General features: G+C 38.0%; 2 protein-coding genes across 2 annotated transcripts in view; one reads left to right on the top strand and one right to left on the bottom strand.

Moving 5' to 3' along the window:
- ndrg2 (NDRG family member 2) overlaps positions 1-13,052 on the top strand; it is a 29,359-nt gene extending 16,307 nt beyond the window's left edge. Inside the window, exons 2-16 of the mRNA XM_034150137.1 lie at positions 1,274-1,356; positions 4,030-4,071; positions 4,503-4,608; positions 5,753-5,873; positions 6,404-6,466; positions 6,620-6,680; positions 7,488-7,574; positions 7,776-7,832; positions 7,940-8,043; positions 8,141-8,179; positions 8,292-8,343; positions 8,498-8,545; positions 8,655-8,690; positions 10,095-10,146; positions 10,287-13,052. Of these exons, the coding sequence (XP_034006028.1) occupies positions 1,285-1,356; positions 4,030-4,071; positions 4,503-4,608; positions 5,753-5,873; positions 6,404-6,466; positions 6,620-6,680; positions 7,488-7,574; positions 7,776-7,832; positions 7,940-8,043; positions 8,141-8,179; positions 8,292-8,343; positions 8,498-8,545; positions 8,655-8,690; positions 10,095-10,146; positions 10,287-10,450 (1,104 nt within the window). The 5' untranslated portion in view covers positions 1,274-1,284 and the 3' untranslated portion in view covers positions 10,451-13,052. The remainder of the gene's footprint in view (positions 1-1,273; positions 1,357-4,029; positions 4,072-4,502; positions 4,609-5,752; positions 5,874-6,403; positions 6,467-6,619; positions 6,681-7,487; positions 7,575-7,775; positions 7,833-7,939; positions 8,044-8,140; positions 8,180-8,291; positions 8,344-8,497; positions 8,546-8,654; positions 8,691-10,094; positions 10,147-10,286) is intronic.
- Positions 13,053-15,467: 2,415 nt separating this feature from the next.
- On the bottom strand, positions 15,468-19,508 carry LOC117498000 (protein translocase subunit SecA-like). The gene is made up of 2 exons (XM_034150047.1): positions 19,450-19,508; positions 15,468-18,672 (listed from the first exon to the last, which is right to left on the bottom strand). Exon 2 carries the CDS (start codon positions 18,651-18,653, stop codon positions 15,468-15,470), a length of 3,186 nt encoding a protein of 1,061 aa, XP_034005938.1. The 5' UTR covers positions 18,654-18,672; positions 19,450-19,508.
- Between the last annotated feature and the right edge of the window lie 3,303 nt (positions 19,509-22,811).

Below are 22,811 nucleotides of genomic sequence, written 5' to 3'. Positions count from 1 at the left end.
CTACAGATATTTACCTGCTTCCCATGGCCAATACCTATAAGATAACCAATACTTTTAATATTTTTTAAATGTTTAATAGCAAGTTCATAACCTGTATTCTCTGCACACCTGAGGGTTAGGAAGCGTAGGTTAATATTTAATAGTTAATCTAATATATAATAATATTTAATCTAACTGACATCAATAGTGTAAACAGAGCAACAACAAAGATTTGGCAAAAGAAAAAGGTTATATTCCTTTTTCTTTTTTTGGTTAAGTCCTTTAATACAATTTCACTGCAAAACAATCATGTTATGTTTAAGCAATTTGACCTCACATTAATGCCGATAATTTGTCCAATATAATTTAAATATTGACAAAACCATTTCATTCTGAAAGTAGAATGCTAGCTATGACAAATAAATAAAACAGTCAATATACCATTTTTATTTGGCCACTGGAAAAATCACTAATCCAGCAGCAGAAGATGTTTAAAGATGCTTTAAAATGTAAAGATCGTATTGTTAAGGCTTCATTTTGAATTGTGAGACCTGTGGAAAGATGTCAATGAAATGAACTAACCTTTACTGTACCTCTGGTTGTGTTTTCCCGTCGGGCGCACCATTTAATTCCTGGCTGTTCCAATGCACACACACAAACACACACTGTGGATGTAAATAAGCAGCATGCTTCAGTAACTTTCTCAGATAACAGTAATTCAATACAAAGTGTTTTTTTCCTATCAGCCACTTGTTTCCATGTCTTTCCTCCCCTCAGGTGCTTCTCATTTTCTCTTTCCTTTGTTCACGGCCCTTTCCTTTTAGTGTTGTCCTTACGTCTGTTCTTAGCTATCCTAAACAAATGTCCAGCTCTTACTTTTCCTGCCCCACAATCCCTTTCTACTCATCTCTGCCAGCACTAATAACTAATTAACTTTCATAGGGTCCCACAGGTCAAACACAGTCCCGGAAGAAATCTTCTGCACGCTGTATTTAATCACTTTGTGTGTGTAGGTGTTTACATGCTGCCTGTGTGTGTGTGTGTGTGTGTGTGTGTGTGTGTGTGTGTGTGTGTGTGTGTGTGTGTGTGTGTGTGTGTGTGTGTGTGTGTGTGTGTGTGTGTGTGTGTGTGTGTGTGTGTGTGTGTGTGTGTGTGTGTGTGTGTGTGTGTGTGTGTGTGTGTGTGTGTGTGTGTTCCTGTGTGAAGTGTCTGTGTTAAGGATGGCAGGGAGAATGAGATGTATTCATTATCACGGTGCAGAGAAGTGATTTTCACGCCTCTTCTACCTGTACAGGAGCTGACGCCATGACCACAGAAATGCAGGAAATCGCCATCACGGAGGAGAAGCCATTACTGACGGGTCAGGCTGAATCCAAGGTCAGAGGAGATGCCACACAAACACACAAATGTGTACGATAATGATGATTTGTTGTCAGATCAAGTCTAACATTTTACTTGCATCGCAATGTTAAGACACAATACAAGGAAAACAGACATTTAACATCACGATCACTGGAGAAAAACACACATGTTGCACACAAAGGATGTGTGTGTGTGTGTGTGTGTGTGTGTGTGTGTGTGTGTGTGTGTGTGTGTGTGTGTGTGTGTGTGTGTGTGTGTGTGTGTGTGTGTGTGTGTGTGTGTGTGTGTGAAAAAAAACAAGGCTTGGATTGTGTGTGAGCATTTTGTGTCTTTGCTGTCCGCGTGCGCGTTTTGGAGTATGAGCAAAGCGTACTTGTGACACAATGTGTTGGAAATACCGTGACCGAGTGTGTGTGTGTGTTGTGCGCAGCTGCAGTGCTGGCTCAGAGGTGCAAGGTTGACGTCAAAGCCCCTGAGGGGGAGAGAGCAGCTCCTCTGCTGATGTGTGTCGAGCAGATGCAGCAGAGCGGAGGGTCTCTCACTGCTGACTCCTGCTGGGAAGAACAGGGAAATACAACACTAAAAGAAAAACAACACAAAGAGACAAATAATCTCAATTTGAATCCAGGGAGTGAGCAGGTAGAGGTTTAGTGATATTAGTAACAAGAAATGTCCATTCATGTCAGGAAGTTAGGGACTTCTGTCATTATTATAACAATACTAAATAACTATCATTTTTCTTATTGTCTACAATCCCATGAAAAGCAAGACATGGTTTCTTGGCATCTCAATAAAACAAAGTAGCACTTATAATGGTTAAGCTAATGGAAAGCTAACGTGGCTAATGGATTATTGCTGTTTTAAGTTTTTTTTTTTCATGGTTTGATTTGGAAATGTCAGCTGACTGAAATGTAATGTAATCATTTCCAATGTATCTACGTTTGGATCCTGAGTCAATATTTAAAATCATTTTTAAAAGTTCAGTATTTCAGAGGACTTTTTAGATATTGCGTCTTTGGCATATTTGACATAGACTTTCACAAATCTTACAATAAAAGAAAAACATTTGTCTTAATGGAAATGTGGACAAATGAGCTACATTTCAATGAGATAATTCCTCATTGTCACATTTAAAAGTACAATTTCAGAAAACTCATAATACAAAAAAATGTTGTCTTAAAGGTGGGGTAGGTAAGTTTGAGAAACCAGCTCGAGATACACTTTTTGTTATATTCCATGGAATGCTCTTAACATCCCGATAGCAATGAATATCTTAAGTGCTTTGACAAAAAATCCATAAAAAAATGTAATCTGTGGAAGCCGTAGTACTGTAAAAAGCACGACCAATCATTTTAGCCGGCCCGGCTAAAGTAACTGGATGGCCTACCTGCCTGTCAGCCTTCCATCTGTGCACAAACTTATCTCGTGCCCTCATTGGTCATGTGCGCGTTCGTGTGTGTTGGAGGAGGGGCTCTGTAAGGAAGTGGCAGATTTTTTCCGGCTGTGTATTTTCAAATTCTAGCGCACTCGAGCTGGTTTCTCCATTACCTACCCCACCTTTAATGTAAGTAAACAACTTGGGACATTTCACGTTGATATCTATTAGTTAAAAATGGTAACCTATTCCCTTATAGTGCCTTCTTTGTAAAATGTGACATATATAAATAATAGAAAAGAACAGATATAAGTTATAGTCTCATCTCTCTTTCCTGCATCATCGACTATGATATGACCCATGGGGATGTGACGGATGATTATCCGACCCTCCATCGGTCTCAGTGACATCCCGCCTCTGCCACACGCTAAAGCCTATGATCGCGAACACGCTTCATTTTGATTAAACTAACGACCTTTTATAATGCAGCCATATGCAAACGCCCACCTCTACTTCAACTCTCCAGACTGCTCATTTCAGAGGATCTTGGGATGCTTGTAATCTAATAGCTGGGTAAATGGATCCAAGGTTGCAAATGAACGTGAAGCCTCCCACTGACAGACGTCCTACTAATAATCCTCGGTATCCCACAATCACCTGCTCCTCCTGAGAGTTCCTCTGCTGCTCTTTCTGGAGTCTAACACACCGCCCTTTTCTCTGTGTGGGTGTTAATTACTGAGCGAGCATGGCGTCTTTGAACATAAAAGGACTTTGAAAGAACAATACGTTGGAATTTTCTCTCAAATATGCTTTTGGCTTCTATTTATACTCAGTAAAAAAGACAAAGAAAGAAGAAGAAAAGAAGGAAAAATCCATTGTTATGCTCATCAGATTCTGACGGGAAGTTATTCTGATTACAATTACAACAATTTATCAAGACTTTTATGAATGAAATTAACAAAGTTGTTCAATTGAGTCCTTTGAGAAGCCCTATACAAAGTCAATCAAGTTTTCTTTTAAAGTAAAAACACCAAAAATCTGATGTTTTTTGGAGTTGCTTCTTTTCGTTCTCTTCTATGGAAATAAACTGATTTTATTTGGCTTATTGTTGGTCGGATAAAAAAAGACAATATATGACATTTCTTTCGACTCAATTGTTGGTTGATTATCAAAAAATGATTAATTGTTGAAGAACCTATTGTATAGGTTTCTTTTTCCTCTGCTACACAAACAAGACAAAAGTGACATCTTTAGTCACATTTCACACATTCACACCTTGTTCTAACAAGAGTTCATTTCTATATTTCTCACAGGATGTTGAACTGGCTGCTAGGATACTCCTGGACCAAGGACAGGTACGTTTTCTTTATCGTAGGAAATATCTACAAAAAATTAAGTAAAATCATCAAAAATGTTGTGTCTCTTTGTAGTTGTTTCAGATCATTTGTTGCATTTATGAGTCTCCTTAGTAGTTTTAATCTTATTGTTAATCCTTTTGTAATTGTTGTAATTGATTTTCCGTTTCTTGGTAGTCATTATTTGTATGTTTGTGGTTGCTCTACCCTTTTTCATGGTCAATATAAGTCTCTTTGTAGTGTTGTGTGTCTCTTTGTTGTCAATCCAAGGGCCTAGAGAGGTTGTTTTGGAATGAAAATGAACACGGAATAAAAACCTTGGGGGAGATACTGTATATTTGATGAACTACTAGAACATAGCTGTCAGCTCTCTCCAGCAATGTCAATATAACACTTCATATTTGTTATTTCTCTTCTCTTGCTCTCTGCAGGAGCACAGCATCGAGACCCCGCACGGTGTTCTGCACGTGACCCTCCACGGCACACGGACCACCCGTAGGCCCGCCATCCTCACCTTCCATGACGCGGGTCTGGACAGTAAGTCTCTCTCTCTCCTTCATCTTAGTCAAACTTGTGTAACCGGTGTTGATTAGCGGTATCTGCGTTGTGCAGAGGTGGGAAGTAGTGGAGTACAAATACTTCGTTACTGTACTTAAGTACATTTTTCTGGTATCAGTACTTTACTCCACTTTTGATGACTTTTTACTTTTACTTCTTACATTTCTAACACAAATACCTGTACTTTCTACTTCTTACATGTTGAACCCAAATACCTGTACTTTCTACTTCTTACATGTTGAACCCAAATACCTGTACTTTCTACTTCTTACATGTTGAACACAAATACCTGTACTTTCTACTTCTTACATTTTCCAAACAGGCTGGTTCCTTTAGTTTGAATGTGTGTTTGGTGGCGTGATCATTATTATTTAGAGTCATTGCGTGCCTATTGATTTGAACACGATCCGTGTATCCATCATTTCCTGGTCTTCTCTAAAGAAGAGGGACCAATGAAAACGTTGTCATGTTGCCGTTGTTCAGCATGGAAACATTCATTAGCTAACAATGACATTATTGTTCTATTAATATAAAGGGAGGTCAGGTACTCTTTAAAACAGCTGCTAGTTATGGGTACTTTTTACTGAAGTACATTTCGAAGTCTTTACTTTTACTTGAGTAAAGAAGTTTAGTCAGTACTTCTACTTTTACCAGAGTATTTTTAAACACGAGTATCTGTACTTCTACTTGAGTAAAGGATGTGTGTACTTTTGCCATCTCTGGCGTTGTGTAATGTATCTTTCGCTGATGGATGAGACCCGAGCCAGCATACAGTTGAGCCGATCTTTCACTGACTGACAACAGATATACAACAAATCAGTCGCTATTAAATTGGTTTTCCCTCACACTGACACGTGAGTGACACAATATGAAGGGGGGGAAGTCTCCACAAAAATAATCTTCTGAGTACAGTGACTAAATTCTGGAGGTTCTGCCCACTGATTTCAGACCTAGTCCCAGAATTATTAAATACAAAACCCTGAATTTGTGTGATTATACTAAAGGGTTTACAAATAAATATGTAACACGAAACACCACTGCATATTTACAACTGTTACACTAGCACCAACCTTTTCTTGACCTCCCACATTTAATCCCTCCCTTTTCTTCTTCCTCCTCACAGGTAAGAGCTGCTTCTCCCCTCTGTTCAAGTTCGAGGAGATGCAGGAGATTGTGAAGAACTTCACCGTGATTCATGTTGATGCTCCGGGGCAGGAGGAGGGGGCTGCTGCCTACCCCTCAGGGTACGACGTCATTCCTCTTATATGTGTGTTGACATGCTGGTTTTCCCTCATTGTCCTGCAGTAACCTTGCATTTCTTCCGAATAAACTTCTCAGAAACAATCTTCTGTGGCAGGCTTAAACCTAATCTCTTCCCAAAATACTTCCCATCTCTCACATCTCCCTCCTCAATACGCTCTTCTTGTCAGAGGTTTAAAGAAAAGACGGCCTTTTCTCTATCTTTTGACGCACTTCTCCATCACTTCACGTCCTCCAGCTCGGGAGGATTTTGTCTCGGCTGCGACCCTCAATCTAGAAGTGGAAGCTTATTCTTTTTTGATATCGTTTTAAATTCCTCTGGATCAGCCAATGTATCAAATATAGAGTCTAATCTTTAGTGATCATGCATCATGGATAATGGCCAATCACTACATTAGTTAGGTTTCACATTCATGGGGGTACCTTTTGCACGTCTATTACACATTGGATGTTGTGTGTTTTCCTAATTATGATGGATCTTTCCACTGATATTGCTTTTGATTTCCTGTTACAGTTACCAGTATCCCACCATGGACATCATAGCGGACATGCTCCCTTCCGTCCTGCAGTTTTTCAAGTGAGTCACCAGCATTTGACGTAAAAAGGAGCAGAATTTAAAGATTTTTGCCTGTTCTGTCTCACCTTAAAATAAACTTGTGATTTTTTTCTGTTTGACTACATATGTAGAGATTTCTCCGTATGTGTTTTTAACTTATTTTGTCCCTCACAGCTTCCGTACTGTAATCGGAGTTGGTGTGGGAGTCGGAGCGTACATCCTCTCCAAGTTCGCAGTGAGTGTCTTTTGTGTTAAGCTCTTGTGTTCTGACAGCAGCTAATTATACTGCAACTTGGTGTGTTATTAAACCGCAGAGAAAGATGGTAGTAACATATGTAGTAATTGTCACATTTGTGAAATTGTAAAGGATACATTAATAAATCTGTAACTCAAACATCTTTTGCCATTTGTAATGTAATCTATATACAACCACTCTTGAACAAGTTAGAATCCAAGAAGGACTAAGGAAATATAGCATTAAACTTTAAGTACCAGCAGTAAAAAGAACTCATTGTTCAGAATGGCCCATTTCACAATATATTATATTACTGAATTTAATTATGGATGATTTAATGAGAGTATCACTTCAATATGGCAGCTGCTAATGCTCATTTATATTACTTTATGGTAGAAAATACAATATCTCCCTCTATGGAAGGCAGAATTGTGAAGTAGCAAAAACTGAAAGTACTCAAGTAAAGTACTAGTAGTTTAAATTAGACTTAATCCTTCATTAAATTCCCTTAGTTTATTCCAGCTCTGTAAACATGTTTAATATATAGAAAACGTATAAGATTACTTATTAAAATGGCATCAGGTGAAGAGGATGCTACAAACTCTTAATGTGATAATTGTGCAGCTTTAATTATGTGTGGACATTTTACATGTACTGATTTAACTTACTCTTATCTTTCTACACTGTGTTATTCATGTACATTTCTCTCTATATTTGTACCTACTTACTGTAAATACACTGAAAACATTCTGTCTCGTGATGTTTTTCCTGTCATCTCACCATCTGCTGCTTCCTGTCTCTCATCAGCTCGCAAACCCAGATTCAGTGGAAGGTCTGGTTTTGGTCAACATCGACACTAACGCCCGAGGATGGATCGACTGGGCTGCCCAGAAGGTACGATCGTCTTTGTACTCTGATGCTGTATTTAATAGAGTTAGACCTAATAGGACCTCTCCATCAATTTTTGTTTATCTGTGGATATGAAATTATGCGACCGCGTGCATGGTCCCAGAGTACTATTGATTATGTCCTTGTTTATCATATTAAACTCCAAAAAGATGAACCGTCCTATTGATTTATCTTTCTTTCCTCTAGCTCGTCTCCGTGACGTCTTCCCTCACAGAGCAGATTATGTCCCACCTATTCAGTCAGGTACAAAGATGATAATTCAAGTGTAACATTCAATATGTGTTTCATAATTGTATCAGAACACAACAAACTTTCCGCCAATAGCGTAGATAAAATGTTGTTTCTTGCAGGAGGAGCTGTCAGCAACCACAGAGCTAGTGAAGTTTCACAGAGAGCGTATCTCCAAAGCGTCAAACCTGGTCAACATAGAGCTCTTCTGGAAGACTTACAACAGGTAAACACACCGGCAAAACACTATGACATGAATGCAAATATATGGCAGATTTAAAAAGAACAACCAACTATAAACTTCTCTTTCTGTTTCCCTCCAGCCGCAGAGACTTGAACATTGACCGCAACAGCACCTTCAAGTAAATATCTTCTAAACTTTGATCTGTATACTTTATTTCTTGTTTGATTTTGAGAAAAACCTCCAATATATTTTAATAAAACCCTCCTAATTTCTTTTTCTCTCCACTTCAGTTGTCCAGTCATGTTGGTGGTTGGCGATCAGGCTCCATATGAGGAAGCTGCCGTAAGTGTTGAGGCCTTATTTTATCTTTTTTAATATATTTCAATGGCGATTTGACTCAACTTGACAGGTTTCTAGGGTTTTTTTTTCAACACAAAGAGTTGAATATTGTTGTGATGGCAGATGTTTACTTTTTTTTCCCTTGTGTGACCGCTAGGTGGAGTGCAACAGCAAGATGGACCCAACAACAACCTCGTTCTTAAAGGTAACCAACAAAGTATTTATTTATTAATCTGTTTTACCCTGTTTGTCTTCTTACTTGCACTTTATTTACCCATTCACTCTTACACTCTTCTTTGCTTTGTCCTCCACAGATGGCCGATGCTGGTGGTCTCCCTCAGCTGACCCAGGTGAGAACAAACTACCAACGTCTTTCTGAGACTTAAAACCTTAACTCTTCTTTGAACACGAATTGATGTATTCAAACGTAACTAAGAATTGCAAAACATGATCAGAAACTGAGGCATCGTACCTAGAATTAAATCTTACATGCTAGTGAAGTAATATTGCCAGTTCCTTGTCTCCAAAATCCACAAAAAAGGGAACAAACTTATTTGAAAAGCAATCATTCTGGGTGTTGTAGTCTAGCGGCGACCTCTGGGTCTGAAAAGTGAAGCCTTAAGTCGCTTAAACCTTTTTTAAATTGTTATCACGGGGCGACTCCACTGATGTAAAAAAAGTCAGATTCTATAGAAGTCTACTAAGAAAATTACCCTAATGTTCACTTGATTTATTGCCTCATTTTCCTAATTAGCAGAGATGGCAAAAGTACACACATCCTTTACTCAAGTAGAAGTACAGATACTCGTGTTTCAAAATACTCTGGTAAAAGTAGAAGTACTGACTAAACTTCTTTACTCAAGTAAAAGTAAAGAGGGCTTTGAAATGTACTTAAGTAAAAAGTACCCATAACTAGCAGCTGTTTTAAAGAGTACCTGACCTCCCTTTATATTAATAGAACAATAATGTCATTGTTAGCTAATGAATGTTTCCATGCTGAACAACGGCAACATGACAACGTTTTCATTGGTCCCTCTTCTTTAGAGAAGACCAGGAAATGATGGATACACGGATCGTGTTCAAATCAATAGGCACGCAATGACTCTAAATAATAATGATCACGCCACCAAACACACATTCAAACTAAAGGAACCAGCCTGTTTGGGAAATGTAAGAAGTAGAAAGTACAGGTATTTGTGTTCAAAATGTAAGAAGTCAAAGTAAAAAGTCGTCAGAAAAATAAGTAGTGGAGTAAAGTACTGATACCAGAAAAATGTAGTAAAGTATAGTAACGAAGTATTTGTACTCCACTAGGCAAGGCAAGGCAAGTTTATTTATATAGCACCTTTCAACACAAGGCAATTCAAAGTGCTTTACAAAAATGGAAGACATTAAGAAAATGGCATTTAAAATCAGTCATTAAAAATAAAAGATAATAAAATAAACATTAAAAGAAAAAATACATGGATAAAAGTGACAGTGCAGTTTAAGATATGAATAGTTCAATTAAAAGCAGCGACAAAAAGAAAAGTCTACTTCCCACCTCTGCTAATTAGTCAATAAATCTCAATTTCTTTCATGTCTTTTCCAATTCAGTATGATGGTAAAATAGACACAAATGCAGACAATAAAGCTTTCTCTACCTTTTGAGTTCTTACCACTGCTTTGTCCGGTCTGGGTTACACTGGGTTTATTACCTTTTTACAGATTGGAATAAATCAATGTACTGATGTTATCTTTCTTTGTGTTTGCAGCCTGCTAAACTGACTGAGGCTTTCAAATACTTCATCCAAGGAATGGGCTACAGTAAGTACACTTAATTGAGTCAAACTTGGGTTTGTTTACAAAAAAAAGTAGAATAACCACATCTTTGACGTTGCCTAGTGTTTCCATGAATTTCTAATATTTAAAGATATTTTATTCTATCTATCTGTTTTTCTCCACAGTGGCTTCATCTTGCATGACCCGTCTGTCTCGCTCCCGCACCACCTCCCTGTCCTCCTCCTACTCCATGGATGGGTCGCGCTCTCGCTCCCGCACCCTCTCTCAGGGATCTCAGGGCGGACAGGTGCCGCCCAGCTCCTCCCAAACCATGGAGGTGTCTTGCTGAAGGAAAACATAATAATAGCGAATGAGATAGAGGGTGAGAAAGAAAGAGGGCAAACAGAAGGGAAAGATGAAGTGCGACGATAATGAAGGAACAAGACGAATGGGTTACTTATTTGTCATTTAACAACTCCCGTCATTCCCCATAAGAGCAGTATAGGATAAGAGATGGAGAACCGTCTGCATCAGTCTTCCTCCTTTCTGCTGAAATCAAAGTGGATTGGGCTGTTCTACAACGAATATAAAAAGTATAGAGATTAATAAAAAGGGTGGAGGTGAGGAAATAATGGCCACCAGTCCTGTCTCCCTCCCTCTTTTGACGCCAATAGAGCCCTTTTAATTTAGAGGAGGCCTATAGAGAACACACACCTTGCAGTAACCAATAGTAATAATTCAGAAATTGTATTGTTGTTGACCCTGATGATGATGGTGTTGATGAGGATGTTGAAGCTATTGATGATGATGTTCAGTTTAAAAAAACATAGGTTAAAAAAAAAGAAAATAGAAAATAGCAAAGATACTTATAACAATGTGTGTCTACTACTTTTTAAGCTAGATTTTACCGTGTCATTTTTATTTCTTGAATCTGATTTTATTATGTCATTTGTAACCTGCCTCAGCAAATGGCCGAAGCTACTTATTGGTTGACCCGTCAGCCAATGAGAGCCATTATACAGTAGTGACTACTTCCTCCTTGATGTTGCCAGGTTGTTTATGTCTTCCATTTGCCCCGTCTATAAGTGACTGTTTTTGTTTTTCCCATTGGATTTGAGGAAGTGGGCAGGAAGCTTTTTTGTTATTTTGCTTTTCTTTCTGGACTTGGAAGTTGCATGCCTGGTATCAGCCCATGTGAATATTGACTGGATACTATTTTTCTTTTTATATTCTGCTAATGAGTTGAGTGGATTTGTGTGTGTGTGCTGTTTTGTTTCCTTGGAGTGTTTCGCAAACATGGCGGTCAATAAGTAAGCATAGGTGAGACTGAGTTAGCTTTAGCTATCGTTAACACTAGTCACTCACTAATTAGTGCTTCCAATATTCCTGGTAGTCCAGCATTGTGTCCCAATATCCATGCTGGTGTACTACTCAACCGGAAGCATTACATCGCTAAGTAGCATGCTAGTATAGATATTGCTTCTCAGTGTTTGGTTAACCCAGAAGGGATCACTGTGTTTATCATCTGGGTTGTAGTCTTTTAGCCTTGCCCGTGCATGGATACCTCCTAACAAACCCAGCTAGCATACTTGATTTTGAGTGCGATGGGAAGTATAATGAACACAAGCTTCTCAACTAGCAACTTTATCCAAAACGGGGTCAAGAGAATTGTGTTGTGAATGTTGCGATATGTATGTGTCCGAGGAAGTAAATGTCGGTGTGTAGAAGCGCTTGTATCCTGTAAGCACAATTATTGCAGTAAAGACATCCAGGGTCCTATGGAGAAGTTTAATTTTGAAGCCAACCAAACCCCCTGTGACTGACTTATCAATGACAATGTTCCAGCCCCTTCACTGCCAACAGACTTGAAAAAAAGTGTAAAAATGTTGCCTACATCAGTCGAAAAATATTGAGCCTTTTCTTGTCATACATAGAAAATAACCGCCAATTTCTGCACTTTAATACAACAAATCGGGAATTGCAGCCAATACGCTTTCTTACTGCCAAATCTAAGATCAACCAAATACAGGGGTCATGATTTCGCCATCAGAAATTTCTGTGAGCATTTCAAATGTCCCACTTAATCGAAATTTCAACACAAACACAAAAGCTTACCACTGCCCTGCAACATGTCATTAGACTGAGCATACTTTTTGAAGTCCCAGTATTTGGTCCAAGTAAGATTTTTTTCTCGGCGTACAAGTGCATTTTTGAGCTTGGCCCCTATTTGCACGCTTTCTTGTACTGATGAAGCGCTTTTCTGAAGAAGTTACTTTTTATGAAGGGTTGCCTGTTTCTGCCACATGCTATCTAGTAGTGGTCCATTCCCAAACTGTTTGACCAAGTAAAGATGGATGACGACAGTGACAGGAAAAGACAGCTGAGTGCCTAAATGCAAAATGTGACGTCAACCCAGGATGCTGCCATGTTTTAGGCACTTTTGTTGCTGTTGAGTGCTGAAGAGTAGAATGTAAATGCTCCTCCCAGACTTAAAATAAAGCTCAAGCAATCTGGCATGGGAGCATCTACCAAAAAAAAAAGGTAACAGTTGGAGCTTAGGCAATGAAATAGCCAAATATGGAAAAGAAGTGGTACTTATTTTTGGAGAGTTGAGCAGGGCTGTGTGATTGTAAATGCTTGTCCATTTTGTCTTTTAATTTTTACTTTGTTAATTTTTTCTTCCTCCCTCTATGTTTTAGGATTTCTGTTTAGTTTTATCTCTTTGAAGTGTTAGTTTACCGTCCTGATGTGCTCACAAGTTAGTTAACCGTGTGATAGTTATTGTGTAACTTTTTTAGCCTTAGCACTGATAAGGGAGATTAATAGAATTAACAATAAAAAAAAATAAAGGTAAGAAAATACAATCAATTTTACTTGTGCGGCTTATTTCTCTGTGTAACACAATGAACATACTAAAAAAAGCAAACGTAAATATTAATAAATGCTTAAAATAAATATCCTGTCTCCTGTCTTGCATTTTCAAGAGAAAGCATTACTTATATTGTATACATTTCCCCATTGTGTTGCTATATTTCAACAAAGCATTTTTCTTGTCAAGTAGTGGAAGAAAAAGCCCTGATTTAAACTGATTACAGACATTTACTGTATGGCTTCTGGCCATTGGGGGCAGCACTGAGCACGATTCTACTGAACAGCAGTCAAAAAGCAAGAAGGAAAAAATGCGCCATCTTGGATTTTACGAGTACCACGTGGAAAGCCCTCTGAAGTAAATAGCCTATCTATTATTACTCCTAAAAGGTTTGTATGTGTTTGTTTAATCTCCTATGCCATTAGTCACAATGCAAGAACTTAAATATTTTAACAGGTGGGTTCACTTGGTATTAAAACAAGACCTTGATAGGGCTAGCTATTTAGCCTTGTTATGCTACACGATTATACACACTTTAATTTAGCTTCTTCTGTAAATTCGTCAGATAAAGTACAAACATTTTATTATTTTCACAAATATGTTATTTAAAGGGGACCTATCATACAAAATGCACTTTTTGATGTCTTTTATACATAAATAGATCTCTAAAAATGGGGGTACAACGGAGCTGATCCAGATTTGCGTCCGATATGACGTAATATCGGAAATGTAGGCAGGCTTTACACCCACGGCCCTATCAGAAACGTAGCTATCAGAAACAATGCCCGACTGTTTTGGACGTAATATGGTCGGTGCATGTTTACATTAGCATCGCTAACACTCAGAGCTAACCTGTACTGCACAGAGCATGTGTGTGAAGAAGCAGGAAATAAAAAGGAACTCACCTTGTGGTATAACCGGCAAGAGAGAAAGCCTTTGAGCTCCGTACTGTTTCAGAAATAATCCTTGATAATCCATGATATGGCGTTTCATCACCGCAGTATCTGCCAGTAGAATCTCCTGCATGAGCTCAGCCCCCTTTTTTTTTATCAAATTTTTTTTTTTTTAAAGCTTTATACCCCAAATCAGCACTTTTGAAACAGGAAGTGAAATAGAGGGATATGAGGCATAGCTAGAATGGGTGATCTGTTTGGTATTTTGAGCAAAACACTTCATAGTCATGTTTTTTACATATTTTTATATATCTGAGACCTATGCTATTGCCTAAAAATGGCATGATAGGTGCACTTTAAATATAATCCCAGCCTTTTCCCCCTGAGATGGACTTTATATAAACACTTTTAATTCAACCTGTGTTTATGTTTTAACTTCTTTAAATCAAATAACTGTTTATCAATCTTATATTTACCTTCACTAAGTTGGCTTTTTTACTGGACTAGAGTCAATATCCTGGCAAATGTATTTTAATATCAATACATCTCACAAAATGCTATGTTATTGTGCATAACAAATTACTGCCTAAAGCACTCCAATGCAGGGAAAGTTCAGTACCAAATTGAACCACACAATGGCAGTATTGAAATGATTATATTTAGTCCATGTTCAAAGCCTATGCTGCAATATCGTTATGAAGAGTTTCCTTACAACACAAAGACATGTCTAAGTCATTAAAGTTGCTAATTACAATGTGACTATGAGTGGCCTACATATGTAAATAAAGTCAAGTAATATGTTTTACAAATGATGACTCAATAAACAACAGGTTTCAAATGGTAGCTTGATTTTTATTAAACAGAATCAAAATGCCTTTAAATTGTAATTCAAATAAGTTTCATTGTATAGCTCTCCAAAAATATAAACCTTGAATACAATCTTAATTACTTCAGTGAACCATACAATTATACTAACGACATCGTAAATAGTCATGTTACTGTTTTTAAGTGTTTAAAGAAGTGAAATATTACTGTGTGTAGTATCATCATAACCACATATATTTTGCATAGTCATTTGAATGATCATAAACAAAGGATCAAGTATGTATTTTGTAAAGATAAATTAATAAAGCAAAATAATAAAACCCTTCAAATTCACAAAATATATATAAATACAATAAAAGATGAATATAAAAAAAACATGATAAGCAGTTGTTTGAACTGACAAAAAATAGAGATGAAGAAAAAATAAACAATATTTTATGTACAATAACAATAAACAGGGGACCTGCACTGATAAACATATCAAAAAAGTATTAACACCTACAACTTTTAATCTGACCTAATTGTTTTTGATGCATTTCAGATCACATGGATTTCTAAAAAAAAAGGAATACCCCAAAATGTTAAGTAATGAAATAACTTTAAATCAAAAACATGAACTTAAAAACCCACAGACAGCTGGATATAGGCTGTGTTTCTTATTTCTTGAAATTATGTGGCCGAAAGATTTCCTGTCTGTCCACTGTCTGTTTTGTTGCTTTCTTGATTGCTTTGCTCAAGCCCTGAACACCTGACTACTATCTACTGTATATACGTTTGACTTAAAGTCTTAGTATCTTTGAGAAAAAGCCACCCAGAGAGAACATTGTGTCCAAGGTATAGACATGAGTCAGGCCCAGATTTTGAAGACGCATGAGTTCAATGTGAATGTCATAGTCGCGATGGCTAATTAGCTGGTACAACTTCAGAGGGTCTCCGGAGCGGATCAGAGGCAGTGATTGTGTCGAAAGGACTACCCAGGGCAGAAGATGGACTGCTGGAACCATGAAGTGTAATAGACTCTCTTCCAATTTAACCGTACTACCAAACAGTTTTGCCCTTTCCAGCTTCTTTATGGCCTCATTAATGTTACTTTTGAAACACTGCAACACCAGGTGTCTGGTTGACATGTGAGAGTCAAATCGGTCGACTGAATCGCTGCAGAGGTCCATGATATCTTTGGAGTATATATAAGTGAACTTAATTTGTTCACAGTGGAGCTCAACCGACTTGAGTGCATTTTGCAAATCTTCCAGAGCTTGATCGATGCAGTTTGGATCCTGTTGTCTCTCTTGCTGGGATAAAGATGCAAAAGCACGGTTGTAATATGCGATTGCTGCCCAACAGTGGTCCTCCTGTATGGCCTTAGTGTACATCATGATACTATCTGCAAGTTGCCCCCTTTTGCGCAGTTCGTTGCCAAATGCAGTGTAGTGGTGCAGGTTTGAAGAGGGCGATTCTCTCCGTCTGAGTTTTTGCCTGGCTGTTTCCAAGTCTTCCCCTAGTTTGTTTTCTAAGTTTGAGGTGGATTCGTTCTCATTGAAGTTTGTGAGGAGCCAAATACCCCAGAATTCATTGAGTGCAGACACATCTGAAGCTGCTGGCTTGTTGTTACTGATTTGGTACTCTTTATCTAGTGTGTCCAGATACTGTTTGAAGAGCGATTCCTTCTTCTTTATGTTTGGTATTTCACACTCTGAGAAGCTAGCTAGTTCTTTAGCCACTAAATCATCTCTGACCTCTTTAACTGTCTTTATCGGTGAATTTGAGTTTTCAGTCAAAATATGTGTCAGAGTTGAAGACATTTCATTAGCTTGCTCATAGCTCGGGCTTTCTTGATAGGACCTCAATTGCATCGAAAAGCAAAGTGGCAAGACATTGGTGACGTTCTCCATTAAAGTTTGAAGTTCGCCCATCAAAGCCAACAATTTGAGTGGTTCTGGCAGGGGGCTGGAGCAGATAATGAGCTGGGCAGACCCAGGAGATCCTTGTCTTGCAGTACGGCCAAATGCCTGCGCCTCCACACGAGCATTCACGGGCAGAAAGGTCTGCAGAACGAACAAACCTCCAGCTCTCTTTACCTGGTCAGAAACCTGAAGGTCCATCCCTCTTCCAGCAAGATTTGTTGCTATAATGACCTCTCCTGCTTCAAGCTTCTTTTTGAAAATTGCAGTATTGTCTATGTTGTTGCTTGTGTAAAGCTTTTTGTCCGGGACTTTATTTTTTAAAGCAAGGTCAAGGTCCTTTGCTTGTTGGATGGTCTCACAAATGACCAACACAGCTCTTTGAGCCCTATATGGAGTTGGGTTTGTTTCTGCCAATACAACATTACAGATTTCCTCAATCCATTCTTCTTCGTCACTTACAATCACTCCTTCAACCTCAAACAGCTTTCTGCGTTTGAAAGCAGGTATCTGACAGGTCTTGACATCATAGATTTTCTCCAAAGTGTCAGTCTCTGCTTGTTGGCCAAGAGTTCCAGAAATCCCAAAGATCTGATCTTTGTACTTCATAAAAAGGCCCACATTGGACATATAGTTTGTGATGGCCGTCATGTCACTCAGCTTGTACTTATGTTTCATCTCAAGAAACTGCTGTAGTCCATCTGGCATTACCCTGAAGTTTTCAACAACACCTGTGGAGCTGTAGTCAACAGGCACTATCCCATGTTTCTCGAGGGTATATTCACGATCTTCTGTCATGGTCTGTGCTTTGAATGCATTTTCAATCCAAACCTTTAGTTTGGAGTTGACCAGATCTGCAAGGAAACCTGGGACATAACACGCTATTCGATCTTCGTTGAGCTCACAAGGTGTAAAATGCAGAGCATGTTTTATTTCTTCTTCTGCAGCCCTTACCTTACTCTCTGTATCAGAATAAATGTAGTGACAAAAGCCATTACTGTATTTTTTTGCAGTCGTCCATATGAATGCCAGGAGTGGATTGAGATGTTGCAAAGCAGGCATATCGCTGGCTATATAGACAAAGTGATTACCTTTATCTAGCATCAAGGAATCTACTTCATCCACTATTGCACACTGGATTTTCCTTTGCTCAAATGTGTCTATTCTTTCAAAGCGCTTGCCTAGCCAATGTCCAGCAAATGCCTCAGCAGTACCATATACCACGTTACACTCGTAGCACTCTTTTAAGTGTTCAACTTGTTTGTTGGTATTGCAGTTGACTCTGATCTTCAACACATCATAAAACCCTTTCCATTCTAAAAAATCTCTTTCTGCAAGAACTGGTGAACTAGTGAAGATGTCTACTTCTTCTCCTTTCAAAGCTCGAAAAGCTGCAAACATTGCAATTATACATGACTTTCCCTCTCCAGTGCCAACCTGAATTAACTGCCCTGTTTTGGAAAGAGCCATTATACACCAGCTCACCATCTGTGTCAGTCGCGGTCTGAACTTCAGACTTTCTTCCACTGCCCTACAAAGATTTAGCAATACTTTTTTCAGGTCATTCCTCTGTGATCCATCACTAGGAGAAGTCAGATCCTCATCAACTGCTGATACAATGTCTCTCACGTCTTTCAAAAGGTTGTCGTCAATGTGGTTTAACTTTTGTTGTCGGATTTCCTCAAGGATTTCGTCCAGGGACTTTTCCGGGGCATCGGCAACATTTTTCTTAAGGTGTTCATCTGTTACAGACTTGTCTCGGACCAGCTGGATAAGAGTCTTTCCTGTTTGACTTTTCCAACCTGGAGTGATGTAATTAATCTCTATACACTGCAACATGTTCAACATCCATGAGAAGAGATGTGATCTGTCTTGTGTTGTTGACTCAAACCGCTCCAGAAGAGCTTTGAATAATTCAGTTACATCCTTTGTGCTCCATTGGATGTTTCTGACAAATCCTTGGAGCTTGTTGAGAATGATTTTCGGAGACACTAAACTAAAAGCAATCAGTGTAGGAAAAAGTATTTCAACTAATTCTTCATCACTGCTGTCGGATTCAGACATTTTGTAGAAAAACTCAAATCTGGTAAAAAAACAGAAAGAAAGATATCTTGGATTTGGGTAAATAAAACATTACACAATGTCCACACTGTACTTAAAGGTCACCTATTATGCAAAATCCACTTGTTCATGTCTTTTATACATCAACATGTGTCCCCTCTGTGTAAAGAGATTCTGAAAGTTTCAGGAAAAAAGATTCTCTCTCTTTTTGTCCTGATCCATTTATATAAAAACCTGTCTGAAAATGAGCTGATCAGATTTTGGCCACTTTATGATGTCATAACGATGTTTTGGCTTGTGTAACCATTAGCCAATCACCAACCAAGGTACCCCCCCCCCCCCCCACACCTTATCACCTGAATCTCCTCCTAGAGCACCTTATTTTCGTCTAAAGTAAGAGACACAGAATCAGCACTTTTGAAACAGGGCTGAAACAGAGGGGATTATGGGATGCTACAATGATCTGTTTGGTATTTTGAGCCAAACACTTCAGATAAATGTTTTGTATATCTGAGACCTATACATTGATGAAAAACAGTATAATAGGGGACCTTTAAGTCATATTGTGGTAACAATGTGCTACAAAAATGTAAATGTAATATTCAAAGTACTAATTCATTTCTATTCAACAGGTATGAATTAAAACATATAATTAGCAGTTGTAATTCTCTATGCAGCACACCATTATTACTCTGACAATCAAACACAGAAGCATCCAGGTATTCAATTTTTACTTTATATATCTTAAAATGTTCATTATTGATGCATCAAATTATGCCGGGAATAGTTTGTTACTAACCTGGTAAAAGATGAAAAGAAGAGATGAGTTTCCTTGGCGCACCTGAGATGATCTGCAGCCCTAAGGGTTTGCTTCTGTCTTTTAAATCTTTTTAAAGTTTGTTTACATTTTTCAGTAAGCGTGTCAGGACATCGCTCCGAGGGGAATATCCTTTCATCCTTTCGATTTCTGTGTTTGGCTTATTGTAAACCGTATCATTTACTGTAAAAGCAAAAAGCAATAAATAAGCTCAAGGTTAGCTACACAGCCATTGTTTCCCCTTAAAAACTATATTTCCCATTACATTTTCCGAGATTCAACCCATTTTCAAAGAAATGTGACCAAAAATATGAATTGCTGTTTTTCAGGTTAAAACACAAACTATTCCTTGGGGGTATTCATAAATCTAAGTGGAAATGAAGCAATATTAAGATTTTAACAAACCCTTTAAATTACGTTTTAAAGTTTAATTCAAAATATAGTTATCTAAAGTGGCACAGTATCAAAGTTTTACAACTTGAAAATGAAGGCGAGCATTAATATTTGAATTCACCTTTGAAGGGTGAGACTGGTACCCATGACAGCCATAATATAGAAATGTCATGCGGGCAGAAGTCACGCCATGGTTGGGCAAAACTCTTTGTGTAATTCCCCAACAAACCCCAACGATGCCAACATGTTTTTTCTTTCATTTTCTTCACAATCACATGACTTCTCGGCAGTGAACTAATCCAGCACTACGTACAAAAATGTAATGACAGTAGACCATAATACATTTGATTCTTACGCACATTTCTTTTGGTCTAGCCTTGTTTTTCAAAGCTATAGCATTGTATATGACAAAAAACAACAAGTATTAAAATATATACACTTTTTTATACTGTCTTTTCAAGTATATGTCTCAAAGTAATTGCTTAGAGAAATTGCTTTTTAAACCAAAATCTGCTGCTGATTCACTGCCAACAGACTTGAAAAAAAGTGTAAAAATGTTGCCTACATCAGTCGAAAAATATTGAGCCTTTTCTTGTCATACATAGAAAATAACCGCCAATTTCTGCACTTTAATACAACAAATCGGGAATTGCAGCCAATACGCTTTCTTACTGCCAAATCTAAGATCAACCAAATACAGGGGTCATGATTTCGCCATCAGAAATTTCTGTGAGCATTTAAAATGTCCCACTTAATCGAAATTTCAACACAAAAGCTTACCACTGCCCTGCAACATGTCATTAGACTGAGCATACTTTTTGAAGTCCCAGTATTTGGTCCAAGTAAGATTTTTTTCTCGGCGCACAAGTGCATTTTTGAGCTTGGCCCCTATTTGCACGCTTTCTTGTACTGATGAAGCGCTTTTCTGAAGAAGTTACTTTTTATGAAGGGTTGCCTGTTTCTGCCACATGCTATCTAGTAGTGGTCCATTCCCAAACTGTTTGACCAAGTAAAGATGGATGACGACAGTGACAGGAAAAGACAGCTGAGTGCCTAAATGCAAAATGTGACGTCAACCCAGGATGCTGCCATGTTTTAGGCACTTTTGTTGCTGTTGAGTGCTGAAGAGTAGAATGTAAATGCTCCTCCCAGACTTAAAATAAAGCTCAAGCAATCTGGCATGGGAGCATCTACCAAAAAAAAAAGGTAACAGTTGGAGCTTAGACAATGAAATAGCCAAATATGGAAAAGAAGTGGTACTTATTTTTGGAGAGTTGAGCAGGGCTGTGTGATTGTAAATGCTTGTCCATTTTGTCTTTTAATTTTTACTTTGTTAATTTTTTCTTCCTCCCTCTATGTTTTAGGATTTCTGTTTAGTTTTATCTCTTTGAAGTGTTAGTTTACCGTCCTGATGTGCTCACAAGTTAGTTAACCGTGTGATAGTTCTTGTGTAACTTTTTTAGCCTTAGCACTGATAAGGGAGATTAATAGAATTAACAATAAAAAAAAATAAAGGTAAGAAAATACAATCAATTTTACTTGTGCGGCTTATTTCTCTGTGTAACACAATGAACATACTAAAAAAAGCAAACGTAAATATTAATAAATGCTTAAAATAAATATCCTGTCTCCTGTCTTGCATTTTCAAGAGAAAGCATTACTTATATTGTATACATTTCCCCATTGTGTTGCTATATTTCAACAAAGCATTTTTCTTGTCAAGTAGTGGAAGAAAAAGCCCTGATTTAAACTGATTACAGACATTTACTGTATGGCTTCTGGCCATTGGGGGCAGCACTGAGCACGATTCTACTGAACAGCAGTCAAAAAGCAAGAAGGAAAAAATGCGCCATCTTGGATTTTACGAGTACCACGTGGAAAGCCCTCTGAAGTAAATAGCCTATCTATTATTACTCCTAAAAGGTTTGTATGTGTTTGTTTAATCTCCTATGCCATTAGTCACAATGCAAGAACTTAAATATTTTAACAGGTGGGTTCACTTGGTATTAAAACAAGACCTTGATAGGGCTAGCTATTTAGCCTTGTTATGCTACACGATTATACACACTTTAATTTAGCTTCTTCTGTAAATTCGTCAGATAAAGTACAAACATTTTATTATTTTCACAAATATGTTATTTAAAGGGGACCTATCATACAAAATGCACTTTTTGATGTCTTTTATACATAAATAGATCTCTAAAAATGGGGGTACAACGGAGCTGATCCAGATTTGCGTCCGATATGACGTAATATCGGAAATGTAGGCTGGCTTTACACCCACGGCCCTATCAGAAACGTTGCTATCAGAAACAATGCCCGACTGTTTTGGACGTAATATGGTCGGTGCATGTTTACATTAGCATCGCTAACACTCAGAGCTAACCTGTACTGCACAGAGCATGTGTGTGAAGAAGCAGGAAATAAAAAGGAACTCACCTTGTGGTATAACCGGCAAGAGAGAAAGCCTTTGAGCTCCGTACTGTTTCAGAAATAATCCTTGATAATCCATGATATGGCGTTTCATCACCGCAGTATCTGCCAGTAGAATCTCCTGCATGAGCTCAGCCCCCTTTTTTTTTTATCAAATTTTTTTTTTTTAAAGCTTTATACCCCAAATCAGCACTTTTGAAACAGGAAGTGACATAGAGGGATATGAGGCATGGCTAGAATGGGTGATCTGTTTGGTATTTTGAGCAAAACACTTCATAGTCATGTTTTTTATATATATTTTTTATATATCTGAGACCTATGCTATTGCCTAAAAATGGCATGATAGGTGCACTTTAAATATAATCCCAGCCTTTTCCCCCTGAGATGGACTTTATATAAACACTTTTAATTCAACCTGTGTTTATGTTTTAACTTCTTTAAATCAAATAACTGTTTATCAATCTTATATTTACCTTCACTAAGTTGGCTTTTTTACTGGACTAGAGTCAATATCCTGG

The sequence above is a fragment of the Trematomus bernacchii genome, unplaced genomic scaffold, assembly GCF_902827165.1.
Source record: "Trematomus bernacchii unplaced genomic scaffold, fTreBer1.1, whole genome shotgun sequence".
In the NCBI taxonomy this organism is placed as follows: Eukaryota; Metazoa; Chordata; class Actinopteri; order Perciformes; family Nototheniidae; genus Trematomus; species Trematomus bernacchii.
This window is presented reverse-complemented; position numbering and strand designations above follow the sequence as displayed.